Source organism: Cervus elaphus, chromosome 20, assembly GCF_910594005.1.
Source record: "Cervus elaphus chromosome 20, mCerEla1.1, whole genome shotgun sequence".
NCBI lineage: Eukaryota > Metazoa > Chordata > Mammalia > Artiodactyla > Cervidae > Cervus > Cervus elaphus.
In genome coordinates, this window is record NC_057834.1 from 87,737,821 (window position 1) to 87,762,342 (window position 24,522).

A 24,522-nucleotide genomic window follows, 5' to 3' on the forward strand; every position below is an offset into this window, starting at 1 on the left:
AAGTCTCTTTCATTTTTTATTAGTTACCAAGTCCAAATCTTTTGTTTTCAACTACAATAAAATTAAATTTACAATAGAGAGATTGATAGTTGATTATTGGTTTGTTTGATAGTTGATTATTGGTTTGTTGTAGTATAAGACTAGCAATGTCCTTCAGTACCTGGGTTTATGTTTCTAAGTGCCTACACTAATGATTAATGTAGTTATAAATATTACCTAATTCACATATATTATTAATTACATATATACATATTATACATATTATACATTATACATATTAATGTAGTTACACATATTATCTAATTATGTATATACATATATTATCTAATGATTTAGTTATGTATATTACCTAATTTAGTGCTTATGACATGTCTATGAATAAAGTGTTAGCATCCTCATCTGTAAGATGGGGAAATTAATGATTTTTTAAAAGATTGCAAATTATGCAGCATAATAGGGATTTAGACCCAGTTCTGCAAATTCCAAAAGTTTTCTATGATACGAATTTTTTTCTGTGTTAGAATGGAATATATAATACACGCAGGAAAGTACATAAAATACAAATATTCAACTTAAAAATGATATTAAAACAAATATCCATTTCACCACCATTCTGATCAAAACAAAGGACACTTTTAGCTCCTGCAGAGGTACCAGGTGGCTACTTACTCTTCATAAACCCCCTCCACCTTGGGAGGTAAAGAAATAAAAGAGTCTACCTGATTTTCTATGTTCTTGCCTGTAGAGACCAGCTCAACAAGCAGGGTTTCCAAAAGTGCGATATGGCGAGAGAATGAGAAACGAGACACAAGAATTTGGATAAAAGCGAGGATCAGGGGACCAACACCGCTCCAAGGTGAAGGTGCCGAAAAGGAATCCAAGCCAGCTTTATTATACTTTCAGCTGTGAATGAAAGAGTATGTGGGGAGTTAAGCTATAACTCATGTGGCCTTCAGGCCAAAGAACAAAATGATCATTAACCATTGATTAAAAGGTCCGTCTAGTCAAGGCTATGGTTTTTCCAGTGGTCATGTATGGATGTGAGAGTTGGACTGGGAAGAAAGCTGAGCGCCGAAAAACTGATGCTTTTGAACTGTGGTGTTGGAGAAGACTCTTGAGAGTCCCTTGGACTGCAAGGAGATCCAACCAGTCCATCCTAAAGGAGATCAGTCCTGGGTGTTCATTGGAAGGACTGATGCTGAAGCTGAAACTCCAGTACTTTGGCCACCTCATGCGAAGAGTTGACTCATTGGAAAAGATCTTGATGCTGGGAGGTATTAGTGACAGGAGGAGAAGGGGACGACAGAGGATGAGATGGCTGGATGGCATCACCGACTGGATGGAAATTAGTTTGAGTGAACTCCAGGAGTTGGTGATGGACAGGGAGGCCTGGCGTGCTGCGATTCATGGGGTCACAAGGAGTTGGACACGACTGAGTGACTGAACTGGACTGAACTGAATTAAGAAACAGTAATCAATAACAAATCAGTAACTAAGACTAATATTCTTATCTACAGATTTTTCACCAGATACGTAAAACATGTGACTCTGAGACACCAGCTGAGAAACAGTTTGAGGTCAGTTTTCCAACTCCAGGATCATATCTTGTTTTCAAAATTATGAATTGTTCCCTCTGGACTTGTTCCAAAGGTTTATTTGTTCCAAATATTTGTTCCAAATATTTCCTTCTTTTTATTGCTGAATAGTATTCCACTGTGTGGATATACCACATCTTTTTACTTATTCACCAGTCAATAGGCTTTTGGATTGTTTCCAATGAAGTTGAAGATATGTAGACAGACCCAGTGAGCTAGCAATTTCTCAGTTATACATCTTAGGGGCAATTTTTATATGTGCCTCAAAAGATGTATATAAGAATCTTTGTAGTAGCATTATCCATTATCATCCCAAATTGGTGATAATCCCCAGGCCTATGAATAGTATTAATAGAATAGATAATAAATTGCAGTATATTACATAGAGCCCCTCTCCACCTTGAAATGTAATCACCATCTTCATTTTTATGACCATCATCATTTTTAAGATCATCATTTCCTTTGTTTTACTTAGCACTTCTGTGAGATTTATATAAATCTATTCATCATGTATAGATTCATTCATATCCTTCTTCTTTTGGTCAATAGTATATTTTTAATATTTATTGATACTGTTGTATATAGTTATAGCTCTTTAATTTTCATTGCTACATGAAATGAAATCTCTATGTAATATTAATTTGCTACCTCCTTGAAGAAGTGTTCAGATATTCAAACAAAAGTGGCTTTAGGTTAAAGAATAGATTAACAGAGACCCAAAGAGAATCAAGCACTTTAGAAATAACATAAGAAGGCAAAAATTAAGACAACATGGGCGAAGGTCAGAAGATGTTGACAAGTCATGTTAGAATAATCTTTTCCAAAATCACACACACACGTATAGACACACTCAAGTTAGACTTCAGTTTTACAAGAAGAAACTTTAATTTTTCACAGATACAGAACATAATTTTTAAAGAAATTATTAGTCTTTTGTATGATTAGTGACTTAAATTGTGCTGTTCCTCTTTATAGGTATTATGATTTTGTATGTGTAATTTCATTCTAGACTTAAATAAAATATCCCCCTCAGGTTCAGCTGCTTCCCTTTTCCCCGTATTTTCTCATTTCACACTTTTCACTCTTCTATGATGAGATTAAAAGCTTTAATATGCAACATGCTCGCTTATTTTCTTTATTCACACTTGATCATTTCTTTCTTCTGATCTCTGAGTAAAGGAAAAGAACATATTCTTAATGGGTTATCTAGGGAAAAGCACAGAGAAGGCAATGGCACCCCACTCCAGTACTCTTGCCCGGAAAATCCCACGGATGAGGAGCCTGGTAGGCTGCAGTCCATGGGGTCGCTAAGAGTCAGACACGACTGAGCGACTTCATTTTCACTTTTCACTTTCCTGCATTGGAGAAGGAAATGGCAACCCACTCCAGAGTGTTCTTGCCTGGAGAATCCCAGGGATGGCTGAGCCTGGCGGGCTGCCATCTATGGGGTTGCACAGAGTCGGACACGACTGAAGCGACTTAGCAGCAGCAGGGAAAAGCAACCAGTAGGAAGAAGAGACACTGGGCTACGGGAGGTCTAAGTCACCCCTGACTTTGGGAGTGCATGCCCCATGAGGAAGAGATGGAATGGAAAAACTAAGATGGCAGAGTCAGAACCGCAAACGTAGTAATGTGATAGTTTCCCAGGAGTTTGCAAGCCAGAGAGCCAGAGATATGATACTCTGATTTCCCACAGACTGAAATAAGATTTGAGTTTAGGTTAACTCCTGCCTTATCTTTGATTGGAACAGTGCAGCATGTACTATCCACAGGTTGATAATAGGAAATACACATAAAGTCATAAAGCTGTTCTTAAAGTGTGGTGAAAATTGTTTCCTGTATCACTAAGATGTTACCTGCACTTTTCACTCTTTTTCATATGAATGCACAGTGAACATTTCCAGAAGCTTGTGATATGTGGTGATGACATAACTAATCTGATAGCTATGGAATATTAGCTATATTCCATAGTTCTGATGGAATATAACTTGTGTTTTAACAATTTTTTAGTTTTAATTTCTAATATAATAAGTATCAGTAGATAAAAACCTGCATAAATGAAAGCTCTTTGGGGTCTTCACTTAATCTGCAACTTACTATTAAATTTTTGGAGTCTTTAAATAGCAGCTCTCTGGCCAACCCAGGCTTTATAGCTATGTTAAGTGGGAGGGACAGGGAGCAGTGTGCTTACCCCAACTCATCTGGATCTAGAATTGTTGAATAGTTTTTGAATTCTCTTATTCTTTTGTGTTATAGTGCATATTGTGTATATATGTTTATATATGTATGAACATTATGAACTGTGCATCATGTGAGATATTTAATCAGGATTACAATTACAGCTATATTAAATGTTTGAAAAAAAATAATAAAATCTGAAGTCATAAACAGGAAAAGCACCCGCCTCTACCCAGAACTGATTACACTGCATTAAGACAGCCTCTGATGAGGGAAAGCCATTGAAAAGTCAAGTGAAAAAAAAGGCATAAGTATAAAGCTCCAAGGAAGGACCAATAATCAAAGATCACATCTGATCAGAAACAATGCTGAGTCAATCCTTTTCTGAGTCCCAAGCAGCAAAGCCCACTTTGACAAAAGAGAACAAGGATACTGCTTGGTCTGTTAAGACAGAGGTGAATCATTTCAAATTTTCATTTTAAAACAAGACAAGATGGGTAAGAAGTAATGTAGGTCCAGTATGCACCCAAATTGGAAGTAGCCACATAGTGGACACCCTGAAGCTTTTACACCATCAAGCACATCTACCTGTGTTCTCAAGAGGCAAATTCTCTAAGAAGTCATCTGCAGCCCACAGCATCTCTTTCAATGCAGAGAGGATCAGGACGTCTATGACAGGCTCCAGTTCCCACTCTGAGGTGTAATTACTAACCACAAAGATGTCAGAAAGAGCGAATCCAAGTTTTCTGTGAACTGCCTCTAGCTGCAATAGAGATTGTAAAGCCCAAAAATCTTAAAACAGTGAAAAATACAATTTTATGTCAATATAAATTATGAAAGCACTAACATATAGTAAGGACTTGACAATGCTTTTGCTGTTGGAGAATGTAGAGACAGAGATCTGGCCCCATAAAGGGGTTTCTTAGAGAACTTCACAAGTCGACTTCTAACATCATTGCTAATTTTCATTTAGAATACACATAATAGATTCGATATGAATGAGAAGTGAAAGGTACCTAATAGTTTCATACAAACTACACTGAAATTCAAGCATTTTAACACCTTTATATTAGAATCTATCATTTCCTTTAATTTCCTTTTTAAATTTCTTTTCGATTTTTATTTATTTATTTTTGGTTGTGCTAGGTCTTTGCTGCTTTGCACAGACTTTCTCTAGTTGTAGCGAATGGAGGTTACCCTCTCTTTGAAATGCGCGGCCTTTTCATTGCAATGGCTTCTCTTGTTACAGAGCACAGGCATTAGGCACACGAGCTTCAGTAGTTGCAGCCCAGGGGCTCAGCCGTTGCAGTGTGAGGGCCCTAGAGAGCGCAGGCTCCAGTAGCTCAGGCTTAGTAGTCGCAACACATGGGCTTGGTTGCTCCAGGACATGTGGGATCTTCTTGGGCCAGGGATCAAACACAAGTTCCCTGCATTGGCAGGTGGATTCTAATCCAATGTACCACCAGGGAAGGGAGTTCCCTTTCAGTTTCCTTTTAAAGGTTATGATCAGGATAAGTCGGTTTTACTAGACTAATTTAATGTTATGCTTAATCCAGGCTTAGCCTAGTTTATTTGTGGAACCACACTTCCTAGGTTCAAAATAGGACTCTGTCACCTCCTAGCACCATCAGTAAACTAGCAATTGTTTTACTCTGTATGCTTCTGTTTCCTTATCTAACAAACGTGGTAATGACGGTGCCCATCTCATAAAGTTGTTATAAAGTACTGAATAAGAAAATACATAACATGCTCAACGGGCTTCCCTGTTGGCTCAGTGGTAAAGAATCTGTCTGTAATGCAGGAGACCCGGATTCAACCCCTGGGTCAGGAAGATCCCCTGGAAGAGGGCATGGCAACCAATTCCAGTATTCTTGCCCTGAGAATCCCCATGGACAGAGGAGCCTAGCAGTCTACAATCCATGGGGTCGCAGAGTCAGACATGACTGAAGCCACTAGGCAGCAATAGTGCTCAACAAATATTAACTGTCTTTATTTCCTCCCACCTATGGTTCCCACCTTCAGGTTCCCTCGACTCCAATCTATTCTGCACATGGGTGGCAGATTTTTATTGGCTTAACTTTGGTCATACCATTGCTCTTTCAAAAAAAATTACTGCAATTCCATATAATGCACCTAATTAATAGAATCATCTCATGCAAATGTAACTTCCTCACTCTACCACTCCAAGGATTCAGCCCTCCGCTAAACTAAACAGTGCCATGCTTCCCATACACACTGCCTTTTGCTTCATTGATGCATTGACTTATGCTGTCCCCGGGGCCTCAGATTTTCCCCTTTTGGTCCCTTCACTTCCTGAAATGCTCCTCCTCAGGATCAACCCAGTAATGAAATCATTCCCCTTCCCTTTAATATACTATTTTCCCTTCTCTAAACTTTCAAAGCATTTTATTTTTAATCATTTCTGTTTATCACACTCAATCATATCATATTCTTTTGTCAATTTCTTCTTTTCCTACCACCTCCCCCAGTCTCTTTACCTCTTCCTACAAAATTATAAGCTTTTTTAGTGCAGGGAAATTATTTTTATTACCTCTGTACTTGATTGGAGACTGTCACATCTGCTTGATCAGCAAGGTAATTGATATAAGTTGAATAGAATCTAACTAAGTTAAGTTGTAATGAATGGAAATATCTGTGTCAGTGTAAAGATAAATATATATTTAATTTTTAAAAATTGGAAAATGAGCCTGAGTTATCCCAAGCAATTGTTTTAATTCTTCTTAAACTTAGTAGGTGTTTGTTTTTACTTTTATACACAGTAATATGTGATTAGAGTGACATAATACCCCAGAAAATGTGTTTAAAAATGGCATCACCCTTTACCTTAAGTTTCACAGGCACACATTTGTATATGTCTATGAGGTCAGCTTTTGTAATCAGATCCAAGGTATCTACATGAGTGAGCAACACCACATGGACCACATCTATGCCAAAAAGATCCATATTATTTTTATTATTAAAGACAACACCAATATTTTTCACTTAATCAGCTATCATTTATGCAATATGCTATCTATGGAGCAATTCCAGAGACTTGAGAAGATTCCATATCCCCCACAAAAAATGTCCCCTTTAACTATTCATTCATACTTGGAATTCGTCTAATAGGGGAAATATCCTTCATTGCCTCCTATGGGAAAAGACAAGACTTCAAAAGAAACCACCTCTTGGAAGAGGTAACTAAAATGTATGCTATAATAGCATTATTAATTGATTTCACATCCTATCCAAACATTTGTGTTTTTATGGAGATTAGAGAAAACCAAAAGAACTCTAACACACAAGATGGGGGAAAAGACGCCTCAAGAAGGAGATGGAATTTTAGCAATGACCTCACTGCACATCACCCTTGAAAGCTTTTAAATTTCAGTGAACAAGTAAATCAATCATTCCCTGCTTCTAACTTAATCAAAGTTGTGACAAATTGGCTCATCTGCAAACAGTGAATAACAGGGCCTAGAAAAACTATTAAGGCACCCTAATTCCCTAATCCTATTTACCTTCTCCGAAGCCTTGATGCTACCTCTCCCTACTCAACATCTTACTTTCCTACATCTTTTTCTTACTGAAATGTTCTTCTCCACTTTCTAATCCTTTAAGAATCAAAGGGGAATTTAGGATTCTTGGTAAATAAACACATGCTAGAATGCCAAGGTAGCAGGCAGTGAGGATTATAGTAACCTCTTCATCTATATTGATTTGTTTAATCTTTGTAATAAATCTCTGAGGTAGGCTCTATGATTACACTACAATTTTATAGATCAGAAAATTGAGGCACAAAGTCACTCAGCTTGTGAGGGATTAATTTGATTGAATCACACTGATTAGCCAGAGGAATATTCACCTATGAGGGCTTCCCAGGTAGCGCTAGTAGTAAAGAACCTGCCTGCCAATGAAGGAGACATAAGAGACGTGGGTTCAACCCCTGAGTTGAGAAGACCCCCTGGAGGAGGGTGTGACAACCCACTCCAGTATTCTTGCCTGGAGAATCCCATAAACAGAGGAACCTGGAGGGCTATAGTCCTATGGAATCAGACACAACTGAAGTGACTTAGCACACACACATTCACATATGCAGTTTCTTAAGTTCTTCATCCTGTCCCCAAACTACGCAACAATATAATCAATTGTCTTAGAAGTAAAGTGGAAAGAGACTCACCAGACTTAATCAACTCCCTTCGAATTCTTTTGATCCTTTTCACCATCTGATTGGAGAGCTGTTCAACAGAGTTGGCATTGAACACAAATGCCACGCAATGGACTCTGTCCTCTAGCAATGGGCAGCCTGTATGGTTACCAATACCTTTTGGCATTAGTTTCAAGGAATTACACTGTAAAGTAAACATAAAGCAACATATTAATTCAATGAATCACACTCCGCACCAAGCACAGTTCAAGTGACTGAAACTGAACCAAACGGGCATGTCTCTACCATTAAAGGGCTACCGATCTGGTAGAGAAGACAGTTGTTATGCAATTAGATAGCTGTCCTTTCACATGGTCAGGTAAAGCTTCTGTGAGGAAGGGTCATATACTCAGAAAGCTAAAATGTTGGGGGGAGTTAGTCTGAAAAAGGGAATAAGGAGATGGTAGAGAGCATTCGCGATAGAAGCAGCAATGTGGATAAAGGTGGAAGTGAAAGCATTCAGAAAGAAATCTGGTATCATCAGAATACAAGGGGGAAAGTGATTCAAAATAGGATGTGTTTACTCTTGAACTAGCAATTCCTCTGCTGGGAATCTGTCCTATATATATACTAGCAAAATACAAAGTGATATATATACAAAGCTATTAACTTCAGGACTATTTGTAGTGGCAAAAATCTGATTCATCAATGACATATAGTATTCTGTCACCTCTCTAAGAAAGGAGAAACCACAAATAAACTATAAATTTTTATATGGGGTACTTACAAGAAAAGAGGAGGAATGTATTTTATGAGTCAGAGAAAAGATGGATTCTTTGAGTACACCCTCTTTTCTAGATTTGACCTTGTATAGATGATAAACATAAATATAAAACTAAATTTTAAAAGCTATCCTTAACTTTAAACAAATAAGCTTTTATATCCAGTGGGATCATAACCACACAGAGATATACAATTTGATTGACTTGAAAACATAGTCATTTGTATATTTCTGCTACATGTTTCCTAAATTGAATATAAAAATCTGCTAAAAGACTAAGTTGTTTCCATCTTTGATTGTGTTTATATTATGTTGGTATTAAATATGATCATGATTAGATTGTTCATAGTAGTAATAGAAATTTTGCTCTGAGACCACAGTGAATAATATGTGCAATAAAGCAAATGAGTTGTGACATGATATTCTGCCAACTCTGATGCACTTAAGAATAGGGATTCTCTGCTTGGGAGAAATCAGATACAAATGTAAGATTGTTGTTCAGTGGCTAAGTCATATACAACTTATTGCGACCCCATGGACTGCAGCACTCTAGGCTTTCTTGTCCTTCACTATCTCCCCCAGTTTGCTCAAGCTCATGTCCATTGAGTCAGTGATGCCATCCAACCATCTCATCCTCTGTCACCCCCCCCAACCCTCAATCTTTCCCAGTATCAGAGTCTTTTCCAATGAATAGGCCCTTCACATTAGATGGCCAAAGTTTTAGCACTTCAGCTTCAGCATCAGCCCTCCCAGTGAATATTCAGAGCTAATTTCCTTTAGGATTATGTAAAATAGAAGAGATTAAGTAAGAATTTGAATGGAAAGTTTCTGCATGAATTCAAAATATATTTTATCATAAGTACATATATTATATATGTGTGTGTGTGGGGGGGGGAGGTATCTTAGCCTTGTCTACAGAAAAGGGCAAGAACCAGTAGCCAACTAAGAAACAATCAACAGTTCTAATGACCCAAGCAAAGACTCCTTAGAGAAATCACTGATTTAAAATCTAGAACTGGAAATATATACAATGTGGCTTGAATATCTAGTATATTATAAATAAGAAATATAGAAAATTTTTCAGGTTTTTGTCAAAAAAAATCACTTAGTATCCAAAATGTAGAGGTTTCCACTTGTCAAAAATGGTATATTTGGCATCAAAATGGAGAAAAACATAGTAAATAGAAACATATCAAGTATGTTCAATTCATGAGTTCATATGGATAATAAAATAATAAATGGTAATTGTTGGCAGATACAAAGAGCTAACTTACTGTTTCAAAAGTTTGTAAAAAAGAGAAAAAATGGAGCATACATTTCTACCTTTCCTATATAAGCTCTACCACTAAATAATCTAGTAATAGAAGAGGGGAAGTTTCTCTTTCATATGTGAAATGAAGGAGTGATAGAAAGAGAATATCACTATTTTCACACTGCAGTAAAGGATCCAGACATTGAACACTGATGAATACCTATATTAGAGAAATGACAAAACCCAAAGTTGTATGCCTCTTCATGAAAGAACACACCACCACCTATGAAGCAAAAGCTGAATTTAAACATGCCACAGGCATGGTTTTGGAATTTTTTCCATGGTTTTGGAAACCCACATCAATTGAAACAAACAGCGAAGTTCAGACTATAGGTTAGTCTAGAGAACAAACAACTAGATTTCTTAAAAAATTAATTTCAAAGAAGAATACCAGAAGATATAGAGGCAGAACATACAGACTAAAAGAGGCTGGAGAGATTTATTTGAATAATGTTTCTAACAAATTGTTAAAAAAAAGATGCATGATAAAGAGAAATGGGTAATAGCTTGCAAATTAAGAAGAAGTATAACTTTTAGATGTGATAAGCATATTATGGCTATATTTAATAAAAGACACATATGTGCCATGAGTGTATATATTATATATTTATGTTTATATACATACATATATAAAAAATTTGACATGTTAAATATAAATTAAATATATATATTTTAATAACAAATTTTAAATAGATATATATATTCAAATAAAAGTGAAAGTGTTAGTCTCTCAGTCATGTCCAACTCTTGGGAATCCCATGGACTGTAGCCTGTGAGGCTCCTCTGTGCATGGAATTCTCCAGGCAAGAATACTGGAAAGAGTAGCCAGGAAATAATGGAAAGGAGTGGTTACTCCTTCCTCCAGGAGATCTTTCTCACCCAGAGATCAAACATGGGTCTCCTGCATTGCAGGCAAATTCTTTACCATCTGAGTCACCAGGAAGACTAGAGATCTCGTCAAGAAAATTGGAGTGATCAAGGAAATAATTCATGCAAGGATGGACGTGATAAAGGACAGAAATGGTAGTACCTAACAGAAGCAGAAGAGATCAAGATGTGGGAAGAGTTCACAGAAGAACTATACAAAAAAGGTCTTAATGACCCAGATAATCATGACAGTGTGGTCACTCACCTAGAGTCAGACATCCTGGAGTGTGCAGTCAAGTAGGCCTTAGGGAATATTACTACAGACAAAGCTAGTGGAGGTGATGGAATTCTAGCTGTTATTTCAAATCCTAAAAGATGATGCTGTTAAAGTGTGACATTCAATATGTCAGCAAATTTGGAAAACTCAGCAGAGGCCACAGGACTGGAAAAGTTCCTTTTTCAATCCAATTCCAAAGAAAGGCAATGCCAAAGAATGTTCAGATTACTGTACAGTTGCACTTATTTCACATGCTAGCAAGGTAATGCTCAAAATCCTTCAAGCTAGGCTTCAGCAGTAGGTGAACCAGATACACAAACTGGATTATAAAAGGCAGAGGAACCAGGGATCAAACTGCCAACATTCTTTAAATCATAGAGAAAGCAAGGGAATTCCAGAAAAATATCTACTTCTGTGTCACTGATTATGCTAAAGCCTTTGAATGTGCAGACCACAACAAACTGTGGAAAATTCTTAAAGAGATGGGAATACCAGACCACCTTACCTGTCTACTGAGTAACCTGTATGCAGGTCAGACATTGAACAACAGGCTGGTTCAAAATTGGGAAACAAGAACATCAAGGCTGTATATTGTCACCCTGCTTATTTAACTTCTATGCTGAGTACATTATGCAAATGCCACACTAGATGAATCACAAGATGGAATCAAAATTGCCAGGAGAAATATCAACAACCTCAGATATGCAGATGACAACACTCTAATGTCAGAAAGTAAAGAGGAACTAAAGAGCCTCTTGATGAGGATGAAAGAGGAGAGTGAAAAAGCTGGCTTAAAACTCAACATTCAAAAAACTAAGATCATGGCATTCAGTCCCATCACTTCATGACACATAGAAGGGGGGGAAAATAGAAGCAGTTATATATTTTTCTTTCCTTGGGCTCCAGATCACTGTGGACAGTGACTGCAGCCATGAAATTAAAAGACACTTGCTCCTTATAAGGGAAGCTATGACAAAACTAGACAGCATATTAAAAAGGAAAAACATTACTTTGTTGACAAAGATTCATATAGTCAAAGCCATGGTTTTTCCAGTAGCCATGTATGCATGTAAGAGTTGGACGGTAAAGAAGGTGGAGTGCCGAAGAATGGATGCTTTCAAGTTGTGGTGCTAGAGAAGACTCCCGAGAGTGCCTTGGACTGCAAGGAGATCAAATCAGTCAATCCTAAAGGAAATCAACCCTGAATATTCATATGGAAGGACCAATGTTGAAGCTGAAGCTCCAATACTATGGCTACCTGATGCAAAGAGCTGATTCATTGGAAAAGACTCCGATGCTTGGAAAGATTGAGGGCAGGAGGAGATGGGGACAACAGAGGATGAGATGGTTGAATGGCATCACTGACAGGATGGACATGAGTTTGAGCAAATTCCAGGGGATAGTGAAGGACAGGGAAGTCTGGTGTGTTGCAGTCCATGAGGTCCCAGAGGGTCAGACACAACTTATCAAATGAACAACAACAAGAGCAACATATATTTAAAGGCATATTCACTTATGGGTGAAATGTTATGACTTCTCATATTTTCTTCCAAATAATACAGGAGAGAAGAATGTGGGTAGACATAGATGAATCAAGATTGGCTATAAATAAAAAAATTGTTGAAGCTATGTAAATGAAAATTTGTTAAATAGTTTTGTCCACTTTTACATAGGTTTAACCTTCTCTATAATAAATATTTCTTTTAAAGAATATTTTAAAATAAGCTTAGCTACCTCTGTAAGATAACTTGACACTAAAGAATGAAAGAACCTTGCATGAATTTAAAAATAAAGTATTTTCTGTTTCTGGATAAAAATACTGGATGTGTAAAGATGTATATTGACATGCAATGTAAAATTTTCACATCATCCCAATCAAAGCAACAACAAATCAAACACAGAAACAACCAAATAAGGCACAAACAAGTTCATTTGAAAAATTGTATGTATGAAATAGTCAAAAATCTGTGAGAAATGAATAATGAATGATGTATCCAGTGAGTTATCAAGACACAATTTATTGCCATGGAAATTAAAACAATTAGACAATATAATAAAAACAATATCACAAAGGAATTGAAATATATATTAATAGGACAAACTATGGAATAAAAAGTAATACATATATTTAAAATGAAAAATATGCAAAGACATTCAATGAAAAATGTTGGCACATTTAGCTATTCATTTGGAACAAGATGAATTAATAATTAACTTAAGATCTAAATGTTTATAGAAATAAATGGGAAAGTTAATTTGTTTTTTTTTTAAAGGCTGACTGAAGTAGTTCTTCTCTTTAATCTTTTCCTTTTTCTTGCCTGGAATATTGACAGTGCTTAGCATGATCATCTTGAGAACACAAAGATTAAAACTACATGTCTTAGCCATCCTGGCCTGCTGTCACAGGTTAAAGAGAAAAACCTTTATTTCTCATGGTTCTGGAAGCTAGGAAATCCAAGATCAAAATGCTAGTAGATTTGGTGTGTGGTGAGAGCCACCTTCTTGCTGTGTCCTCATATGGCTTCTAGAGAGGTCATCTGTTGCGTCCTTTCTTACAAGGATACTAATTAGATTTACGAGGGCTTCATTGTCATGATCCAATCACCTCCAAAATTCTCTACCCTTAAACCTCAGCACGTTATGGATTAAGCCTTCAACATATGAGTGTGGGGTTGGGAGGGCAAACATTATGCCTTACGCTGAGGGATCTCAGAACCAAAAGTCAGAAGGACTCTCGAAATTAATAACCTGCCACACTAGCCCAAAACTGCCTACCTTCAGACTTCCTGTTACATAAGAAAAATCACCCACGTGAGTATATTGATGTAGTTAGATTTCTATTTCACACAACCAAAAGCAAGCCAACATGAAACAGCGTTCATGGTTACAACAGCTATGACAAGAATCCTTTGGATGCCCTGTGTGCTGTGACTTCAGTTATGTCTGACTCTTCATGGCCGTGTGGACTCTATCCTCTGTCCATGGGAATCTCCAGGTAAGAATACTGGAGTGGGTTGCCGTGCCCTTCTCCAATGAATCTTCCCAACCCAGGGATGGAACCCAGGTCTCTTGAGTTTCCTGCACTAGCAGGCAGGTTCTTTACTACTAGTGCCACCTGGCAAGCCCCTTGGATGTTTTAATTCTTTATAAAATAAAATATCAAAATGCAGAAAAGGATCATGAACAAGTATAGTTTAATACAGTAAATCCCAACACACTAGAGTCTGATATTGTCAGTTGTGGGCAAAAATAAACATTTTAAGTATCAATTATACATTCTCAATAATTAGCTAAATCATACCTGGTATCTGTCAGGAAAATGGCCTTCTAAAATATAGGGTATGTCATCCATGTCCAGGCCTTCTTTCTCACTCAGCCCCATTGAGTCACACAGAATAAATGGCAGAGTGTTGTTATCCTTCGCATCCTTAATGAAATATGTTCTGTTCTGCAGAGGGAAAAAAGCAGCTTTAAGAGCTCATTAAAAAAAAAAAAACTGTAAATTGAAATGAACTCTATGTGTAATTAAATTGATCAGCAAAAGACATTTCAAATCTAGTTAACTTGAATAAAGAAGCAAAGGCTGAGTGATCTAGCATGGACTCACCTTTTCAGATGTCCCAGTTGGATTAGAACCCACCAAAGCCTGGTTCGTTACATGGCCTCGGAAAATAGACTTCACTGAGTTGACAAAGCTAGACTTCCCAGCTCCAACTGGACCCAGAAGCAGAATCCGAATTTTGTTAACCAGGCCTCCATATGGTACGTAATTTCTTATAGCACACAATAAGCTCTCCTTGAGCCTGTTTAGATAAGACAAGTTTAACAGTTGACTAAGGTTAAATCATAAGACTCTACCATAAATTTTCCTAGAATTCAGTCTCTTTTCTTCTTCTATGTTATTATTTATTTCTAACTAGCAACTTGTATACAAAGACATGAAACTATCTTATCTCAAATCCTATTGTAAAAGAAGTAAAAGTAAAAATAACAGTTTTAACTAAAACCAATCAGACATAAAGCCTTTTGGACTTAAGTATATATAAATCTTGGAATAAACAGCAATTATGTTAAGCAAGAAGATAAATTACCAATAATAGACTTCAAAAACCACAACACAATATGTGACTTTTGAAGTTTTATAGACATAGATGGTTTCTAACATGTTCTTGAAGTTCGTCATAAGTATTCCCGTCCTGCCAACCACCCCTGCCCTGAAAGAGTTAAAACTGTAGCTCTAAAAATTCTAAGCAAAAATACAGACATTCAGCCAAATAATAATTTCCCTTTAATATATAAAAACATTAGAAATGCCTTTCAGTGCTTTTTTTGCTTTAACATTGAAATTATGAAATATTTTGTAATTATAGATACAGTTTGTTCTTTGTGAGGTACACGTTATATGCTATAATTTACACTACCAATTTTATTGACAGACTGTACAGTAGAATAGGGTTTTCCAGGTGGTGCTAGTGGTAAAGAACCTGCCTGCCAATGCAGGAGACATAAGAGACAAAGGTTCAATCCCTGAGTCAGGAAGATCCTCTGGAGGAGGACATGGCCAACTCACTCCAGTATTCTTGCCTGGAGAAACCCATGGACAGAGGAGCCTGGTGGGCTACAGTCCAAAGGGTCGCAAAGAGTTGGGCATGACTGAAGAGACTTAAAGGAGGAAAGGATAGTAGAATAAGTCTCAGATAATGAACAGAATAATAGAGCATTAAAAACATTGACTTACTCAGTAATCCCATTCATCCTCCTTTTGTCCAATAAATCTAGAGAAATAATCAAAGAATAATGAAGATTACAGGTTGTTGAATGATTGGAACTGAATGAATGTCAATGAAGTCACTAGAAAAAATTACAAAAATTGCCTTTCTGCAGGAACAGTACAGTATGGTGAAAAGCAAGTAGAAAATTACAGGAAATCTCCCTAATGTATTTCATTTGAAGAGTCCAGAGCCGGACTCAAGGCGGGCACTGCAAGATCTTTTCTCACCAAATTATTTAGCAATAGTGTGTGGTCCACTCCAACACCAGAGATGTGGGCTGGGTCCTCACTGAATTAGAGAAGCAAAGCCTAGAGGCATAGACAGGCCAGGGAAAGAATCAAAATACTCTAAAATATCTTCTCCTCCATAAATCCAATAGATCTGAAGGGGATAATGTACAAAAACACACAAATAAAAAACCACAGGCACCAGATTTTCTCTAAAACCTACTATCAACTGTTGGGCCTCAGAACTTCCAATCCAATTGATTTTCTTCTTGGTGCAGAAGGAAATGTAGTACTTGTGCATAAACAATGAGAGCACAGTAAAGGTTTCAAGGGCAGACTTAGGTCTTCACCGAACCAGTGAGACTCAGGCTCAGCATTCTTTTGTTTCTTGGAAAGGGTTACTCTTTTTTGGTGGATTTAAAACTGGAAGGATTAGGTGCAGTGATGCTGGTAACTCTAAACAACAAAAGAATAATACTGTGTGGAACATTTCTAAATATAGCTAAATGCATGATTACAAAGAAATGTTCTTTAAATTACCGAAGGTAGAAATAGTGAAGACTGTGTTCAACGACGACAATATAATAAAACTAGAAAAGAATGAGTGTAAACAAAGAGAAGGGCAACCTCTTAGGATTTCACAAAGCACTTTTTATATAGCTTCAACATCCAAAAGGAAATAAAAATCAAAATTGTAAATGTATAGAATATAAGAATATGAATACTTAATATCAACCTTGGGATGTGTATATTTCATGAATAACAAGAAAGAAGGAAAGAAACAGAAAATAGAAACAAAAGAATAAAGGGGAACAAATCTTAGAAATATAAGAATATAACAAAAATAAAAAGGAAAATTCATAAATTGAAAAAGAATAAATCAAAATAGTCATTAATGTAAAATATGAAATAAATAAATTACTAACTAGTCCAATCAAAAAAAGCCAAATTCACAAAATGTCACACCACAAGTTACATACCAGAATGGCTACAAATTGCAAGATCAGTAATAAAAGATTTGGGGAAAGTTTTAGAGACAGAAGGTCTCATACACTGCTTGTGGCAATGAAAATGGGTATGACAATGTTGGAAAACTTTATCAGTATCTACTGAAACTGAATATACACATACCTGATGACCCAGCAATTTCATACTTATATCCTTTTAAAAAATTATATATATATATATATATATATATGAGCCAAAAGACATATACAAGAATATTTATAGCAATATTATTTGTACTAGCCCCAAACTGGAAAACCCAAATGGTCACCAAAAGTGACTTGATCTTTTTTATAGTGTGATGGACTCATTACAATGAATATTACATGAAAATAAAAAGGAGAAAATTACTACTATATATAATACTATGGATGAATAATTAGGGAGGTAGGAGTTAAAACAGCTGACCTTGGATACATTCACTCTCTTTACCAGGGAAAGGAAAAAAAGTAACTAGGTCTAATTTTCTTATAAAGATGCTAGTAGTCTTGTCTCCTGGGAAATAAACTAGTGATATTTGCTACAAGGACGGTATTTTTCGCTTGAATATCTTTAACAGTATGTTCCTGACTAAGAATTATGTGCTGAGTTACTTCAGTCGTGTCAAATTCTTTGTGACCCCACGGACTGTAGCCCGCCAGGCTTTTCTATCCATGGGAATACTGGAGTGGGTTGCCATTTCCTTTTCCAGAGGATCTTCCTGACCTAGGGATCTAACCCAAGTCTCCTGCATCCCCTGCAGTAGCAGGCAGATTCTTCATCACTGAGCCACCTGGAAGCCATTTCTTTATTTCAAAATGATATATTGACATGTAACTAGCTAAAGGCTAAAAGGCAGCATAGTGTTATTCTAGAGTCCAGGACAGGATCTGGCACATAAACAGGCATTTCTACAACACTTTTGTGAGTAGCACAGACAACTGAGCTTTTGTAAGGCATCTGCCCAAATGTAAACATACATAATTCTTAAACAACAACTCCGCTATCAGGACGTTACCATAAAGAAGTATTTTTGTGTACTCATATGCATACAGATAATACAGGAGCATTGGTTGTAACAGCAAATATAAGAAACAACTTATGTCCTTAGTAGAACAATGGGTAAAGTAACTTTGGTCTTTTGATATGATGGATATAATAGGAAACTGCAGCAGAAAGCATCGAGTACCAGCCAAGAGAAGTTCAAGCTCTGGTTTCTTTCTAACAGTCTCACAATCTTCAAGTTTGCTTTCTGTTCTCTCTCTCACTTCCTTCCACATTATCTCCTCCTCCCGACCCCTTCCCCACACTCCAGAGAACTCTAGATATGCAACTTTTGACCATGGTTGTGTTGTAGAAAACAATTTGGGGCCAGTTTTCAGTCTGGGCCTCCTGAAGATAAGGACAAGTATAAACAATTATTGTTCCTTTACAGGCATGGGTCAGCTAGAACCCTCCAGATGTGAAGGGTTATCTGGTTAAACCTACCTTCACATCGAAAAACTTCACAATCCTGGAAGGAAATATAACGTTGAGATAGTCCAAGTTTTTTCACTGTATTTATACTAAAATGCATCGTTTTTTTGTTTAGATGTATACTGACTTCACAATTTCCATAATAGTCTTCATCAAACAACATACGTAGTTTAAATGGTCCTACTTTGCATTCTGTAATTGTAATCTCTTGAAAGACAAAAACAGTGATTAGATAGTTTCCTTCCCCATAGTTCTTTTGCATATATGCCCCAACAATCTGATCTTCACTGTAAACCACTGTTAGAGTGGGTCCTTGTTCAGAGCATATCTTAAGCAAACTATTAGTAGAGAATCCATGGACACTGGCCTTATAGAGAAGACTAAACTGCTTTTCTCCAAAGTAATTTTGCAGCTTTTTCTCTTGCCTCCATGTCAAACGAGTTGCCACTGCCATACTTCTCAATCTGGTGGAAAATCAAACATTTTCCATTAAATATTGAAATTTTTGCACTGGCAAAAAGTTTGCATTAATGCTTCTTATTTACTTTGCATTACAAATGAAATGTGTAAACAGAGAGTGAATAAATAGCAAGAAAAGTCATTAGCTAGTTTTTCATTCTAAATGATTTTTTTTTAATTAAAAAAAAAAAGACTACTGTTTGCAAGAGGCTAGGGAAAGTGGAAAGCCACAAATCATTTACCTGTTTGGAGAATCTCTTCAAGGGCTGAAGCTGAGGGTAGCTGCTCTGTCTGACAGCTAGGCAGGCACAAAGTGGGAGAAAAAACTTTCTCAGCAACCTTGAGGCTTTGGAGAGGCAGGGAAAAGGAAACTGAAACAGTGAGGTCCAGCCCAGTTGGCTGAGTGCTCACTTCCTCTAGTAAGCAAGCATAAAGGGATCCAGTTAATTTTAGATAGTAAAGCCATATAAAAATTATATTAGAAGAATCAAGGAATTGAAGTCAGAAGGAAGAAAACCTAATAGCTCACTACTTTTTTAATGACTTAAAAAAAATTTTAAGGACAATTCAGTTTCTATATATGGACACACAAAAAAAGCAATGTCTATTCTACCTCCAGCATGCATCTCAAATGTGTTCATTTCTCTTCATCTCTGCTATCAATATATTCTAAACCAACAAATGTAGATTGTTTAAACAGTTTCCTAACTCGTCCCTCTAATTTTCTGTTTGCCTCCTCTCCAATACTGTCTCTTCAATGGAGCCAGTCATTTGTAATATATACACTGAATAATGTAAATTTCACACTAAAACCCCTTCTCTGATTCCACATTGCTGGGGGTCACAAATCTGTGTTCTATAGGCTGAACACAACGTGCAGGTTTGTTTTGTAGGGCCAACACAATTCTTTTCCTTCTTCTGTTTTTTTTTTTTTTTTTCTTGGTGGGAATGGGGCATGGGAGTAGATTTTAAGTTTGAATATTTTTATATCACTCAATTTCCGATTACCCTCATAAATCCACTAATTCTGGTTCTGAAAATCTTTAATTGTTTGCCTGGCCCAAAGAGGAATTTAAGTTTTTTATTCTATTTTAAAAAGCACTATAAAATAAAAATATTTTAGATAGTTTTAGGTATTACTTACTTAGCTAAAAAAGTACTAGAAGCTATCATATGCTTATTATTTACAAGGCACTATCCATGTTATCTCATTTATTCATTTCAATAATCTTGTGGGAAAAATACCAATCTTGCCTACAGTTTTCAGATAAATAAACTATTGGAGTTCAATAACTTACCAAAATTCACTCTGCTGCTAAATTCTAGAGCCAAGATTTGAACCATAATCTAAGTGAAAGCAGAGTGATAGGGATTTCACAGGTAAATACATTTGTCAAAACCAATCAAATTATATACTTCCAACAGGTGCAATTTTATGTATCTCAATTATTTCTTATTATAGCTGCTAAAAAAGTCTACAAGTTCCAAACAATATATTATCCTGTTTTCCCCTGTATAGTAAAAAAGTGTGTAATACAGTTAAACTGCCTGGCCACATTTTAAGGGCAATGACATACATAGATATATTTAAATAATTCATTAACATGAAAATAAAAGTAAGAAAAATAGCATCATAAGATCACTGGTCTTCCACTCAAGTAGATGCTCTTTTGCAAAAGCCATTAATTATCTGTCAACTCCAGAGTCTCTAGCTATGCAAGGTAAGCTTCCTATTTGCATTGTGAACTAAGATTCTTTCATTCATTCTTTCTTTCAATATTTATCAGATACCTACTATGTGCCTCCACTGTTTTGGAGGCTAAGGATATAGTAGACAAGACAAAGTTCCTGCCCTCATAAAACTATAGTCTTTAGAAGGCAGGCAATCAACACAAATGTTATCTAGAGAAAAAAGTTGTGAGGAAAATAAATGGGAATAACAGGGAGAAGAATGACGAGGGGTATCTGCCACCTTAGATCATACAATAAGGGAGTGGCTGAGGAGATGGGGTTGGCGAGGAGACCTGAGTGAAGGTGGGAAGAGTGCCCTGGGTATACCCAGAGGAAGGGCGTTGTAGGCAGAGGAGGGCAAGCAAAACCTTGGACGGTAGTAAGGAGGGAGATATGGCAGCAGTAAAGTAGGTGTGGAAGGCGTTAATGTCAGTGATCACTCCAAAAAGACAAAGAATACAGGGCAGCGAGAAGGCTATTGCAGTATCAGCTGCGAAGTGAAGATCACGTAGCCTAGTGTGATAGTGAGAGAAGCAATGAAAAGTGGTAAGAATCAGCATACATTTAAGGATGACCAAAAAGCTGTGAGAACTTACTGTAGGACTGGTTGTGATGGGAGGGAAGCAGGAATGGAGGACAAAGGAGAATTTACCCTTTGGACAAAGGAGAATGGCCCTCACGGATTTTTGTCTTGAGAATGGGTAAATGATGGAACCACTTGTTGAGATGTGTGTACTGGAAGATTTCTTGAGGGGATATCATATATTCTGTCTTATACTGAAATCTGTAAGTGCATAATACAGCTAGTTGGGTTTATGAGATCAGAGACTAGGAAAGAGGACCAGGTTGAACACTGAATTTGAGAATCATCAGCATAAATCTACATCTATTTATCTGGAGAAGGAAATGGCAACCCACTTCAGTATTCTTGCCTGGGAAATCCCATGGACAGAGGACGTGTTGGGCCACTGTCCATGGGGTCTCAAAGAGTCTGACATGACATAGTGACAAAACAATGGCAGCAATATCTATACTTATCTATCTAGAAAGCTAAAAGGGACCTTAAATTAATGAGAGCAGTCCTATAGACCAAAACCTGCCCCTGTCCCCAATATCTAAAGGTCATATTTATTAAAAGGGTCTATCCAAGAAGACTCAGAATGTGTTACCAGAAAAGAGAAAAGCCAGAAGAGTAAGTTATCCCAGGAACCACGTGAAGAATGAGAAAGTGACCATCAAATATTCCACCATCAAATAGTGGAATACTTTCCTTCAGAGCCTCCTGCATTTAGACATCTGAAAAGACTCACTCTGTCTCTCAGGATCTGGGAATTTGAGGAAAAGTCTCATCTCACTGTGGCAGAGGGCATTAGGGTAGTGGCGACTATCTCTTGTTAGGGAAAGGGTGGAAATTGTTAGAGAAGGTAGCTCTGCTGCAAATAAAGAAGTGAATCTTCAGGGAAGCTGTCTCCACAGAGTTGAGTGAGGCTGTGGTTTGTGCTAGCAATGGAGAGGGAGGCCTCCCGCCCTGGCCTCAGTGAATGGCTCAAGGGTAAGCAGTTCCATTTCCTTATTTTCATGCTCAGTAGAGAAGACCTCTTGTCAAACTGGCCAGTCCTGAGAGTCCTGAGTTCTCAGTGCATCAGGGACCACTGCTTTATATGCTGTTGGTGATAAGGAAGACTTTAAAGCTGACTCCAGCAAACAAACATGGGAAGGGTTCTGAAAAGCTGTGATGGGAGGAGCAGCCTCGAGTGGAGATTATTTGATAAAACAAAAGGCTTTCAGAGATTAAGTGAAGTTGCTCAGTCGTGTCCGACTCTTTGGGACCCCGTGGGCTGTAGCCTACCAGGCTCCTCCATCCATGGGATTCTCCAGGCAAGAATACTGGAGTGGGTTACCATTTCCTTCCTCCAGGGGATCTTCCCGACCCAGGGATTGAACCCCGGTCTCCCCAGTTGCGGGCAGACGCTTTAACCTCTGAATTGCTGCTGCTGCTGCTAAGTCACTTCAGTCGTGTCCGACTCTGTGCGACCCCATAGACGGCAGCCCACCAGGCTGCCCTGTCCCTGGGATTCTCCAGGCAAGAACACTGGAGTGGGCTGCCATTTCCTTCTCCAATGCATGAAAGTGAAAAGTGAAAGTGAAGTCGCTCAGTCGTGTCCGACTCTTAGCGACCCCATGGACTGCAGCCTACCAGGCTCCTCCATCCATGGGATTTTCCAGGCAAGAGTACTGGAGTGGGGTGCCATTGCCTTCTCCGAACCTCTGAATTAGTGAGGGTTAAATGCAGTGTGACCACTGTCTGAACTTCTCCTATGTTCAGGTTCCACTGTTCCCTGAAAGGCTCATAAGAGCAGAAGATCCTCTCTTCTTCCATTTTGAAGACTGCCTTAAGAACTCAGACTGGAGTGAGGGGTCTAATATCACCTGGAAGGTAGCTGTCAGCTCAAATAGAAAGATGGGAATCTTAGGGTAATACTTGACACATTCCTTGTATGATCAATGAAACCAAAATAAATAAGGCTTAGCTCTGTAAAAATAAAGAAAACAAGACATGGAGATGGCAGGAGAAATCATTTGGTAGTCAGCACTAACCTCACATTCTTTTGAAAGATGCTGTAGAACTGGCATTTATCAAGATGTAGTTTCAAACCTGCCCTCCTACCCACTCTATACACACACATTATTGTTCAGTTGCCCAGTCATGTCCGACTCTTTACAACCCCATGAACTGCAGCTCACCAGGCCTCCACATCCCTCACCATCTCCCAGAGTTTGCCAAGTTCATGTCCATTGAATCAGTGATGCTGTCCAACCATTTCAACCTCTGATGCCCTCTTCTCTTTCTGCCCTCAATCTTTCCCAGCATCAGGGACTTTCCCAATGAGTCATTTATTCACATCAGATGACCAAAATACTGGAGCTTCAGCTTCAGTATCAGTTATTCTAGTGAATACTCAGGGTTGATCTCCTTTGAGATTGACTGGTTTGATCTCCTTGCTGTCTAAGGGACTCTCAGAAGTCTTCTCCAGCACCACAGTTTGAAGGCATCAATTCTTCGGCAATAACCCAATAACTTAGACAGAACTTGCTCATAAATTATGTCATTTAAATGAATCAACACCTTCAAAAAGTTTATATTCTCAGCTTTCCTTTCCTTGAGACTTTAAAAAAGCATATTAATACATGCTCAATATGAGCTCAGAGTTGGGATAGATCCTGCCCAAAAGCCTGTGTTTGTGTCCCCTCCACCCCACCCCTTGCATACTCCCGCTGGTCCTTTTAGCAACAAGGATCAACCCTATATATTTGGAGTATTTCGAGTGTCTCAGGTCTTTATAAAAAGATATGTTCCAACCGTTCAGACAGCCTCAGACAGCCTGAGTCTCAGCCTCATATTTTAGAACAGAAATGTGTCCTTCTATTGGATAATCTACAGATTAGATTATCTCTAGGTTAGATCATTATAATCAAGCCATTTAATAATGAATTTAATGAAAGGCTCACAGGCCACATTGACAAGATTGTCACATACAGTTTCTTCTGTAAGGTGTGGGACTTCTTCAAATAGGAATGAAGACTTTGGGCACATTGCCCTGGCTTCTAGTCAGTATCTTAACTTTCACATGGTACTGAGAATTTCCCCCTTTGCTAATGACACCCTTCCTCTGGGTCTCTTCGATTCTGTTTCTCTTGATTTTTCCATCAGTGTT

The 24,522-nt window shown here is 37.6% G+C and overlaps 1 protein-coding gene across 3 annotated transcripts; it reads right to left on the reverse strand.

Moving 5' to 3' along the window:
* Positions 1-2,461: 2,461 nt before the first annotated feature.
* On the reverse strand, positions 2,462-19,436 carry IFI44 (interferon induced protein 44). Of its 3 annotated transcripts, XM_043878630.1 has the most exons (10): positions 19,318-19,435; positions 18,984-19,080; positions 18,629-18,653; positions 15,896-15,932; positions 14,765-14,960; positions 14,459-14,605; positions 7,954-8,125; positions 6,618-6,718; positions 4,362-4,536; positions 2,462-2,764 (listed from the first exon to the last, which is right to left on the reverse strand). In XM_043878630.1, exons 2-10 carry the CDS (start codon positions 19,068-19,070, stop codon positions 2,745-2,747), a joined length of 960 nt encoding a protein of 319 aa, XP_043734565.1. In that variant the 5' UTR covers positions 19,071-19,080; positions 19,318-19,435; the 3' UTR covers positions 2,462-2,744. The 3 variants fall into 3 exon arrangements, with proteins under 3 accessions (XP_043734565.1, XP_043734563.1, XP_043734564.1); XM_043878628.1 differs by having other exon boundaries at positions 18,629-19,080; positions 19,318-19,436; XM_043878629.1 differs by lacking the exons at positions 2,462-2,764; positions 6,618-6,718 and having other exon boundaries at positions 18,629-19,080; positions 19,318-19,436.
* Between the last annotated feature and the right edge of the window lie 5,086 nt (positions 19,437-24,522).

Excerpts from the sequence above, each read along its gene's own strand:
- IFI44 (XM_043878628.1), bottom strand. The coding sequence starts at position 19,070 with ATGGCAGTGGCAACTCGTTTGACATGGAGGCAAGAGAAAAAGCTGCAA. Across the intron at positions 14,961-15,895 it reads AGGATGAATGGGATTACTGA|GCTCAAGGAGAGCTTATTGT; the intron begins GTAAGTCAATGT and ends TTATCTAAACAG. Across the intron at positions 8,126-14,458 it reads ATTTTCCTGACAGATACCAG|TGTAATTCCTTGAAACTAAT; the intron begins GTATGATTTAGC and ends TTTACTTTACAG.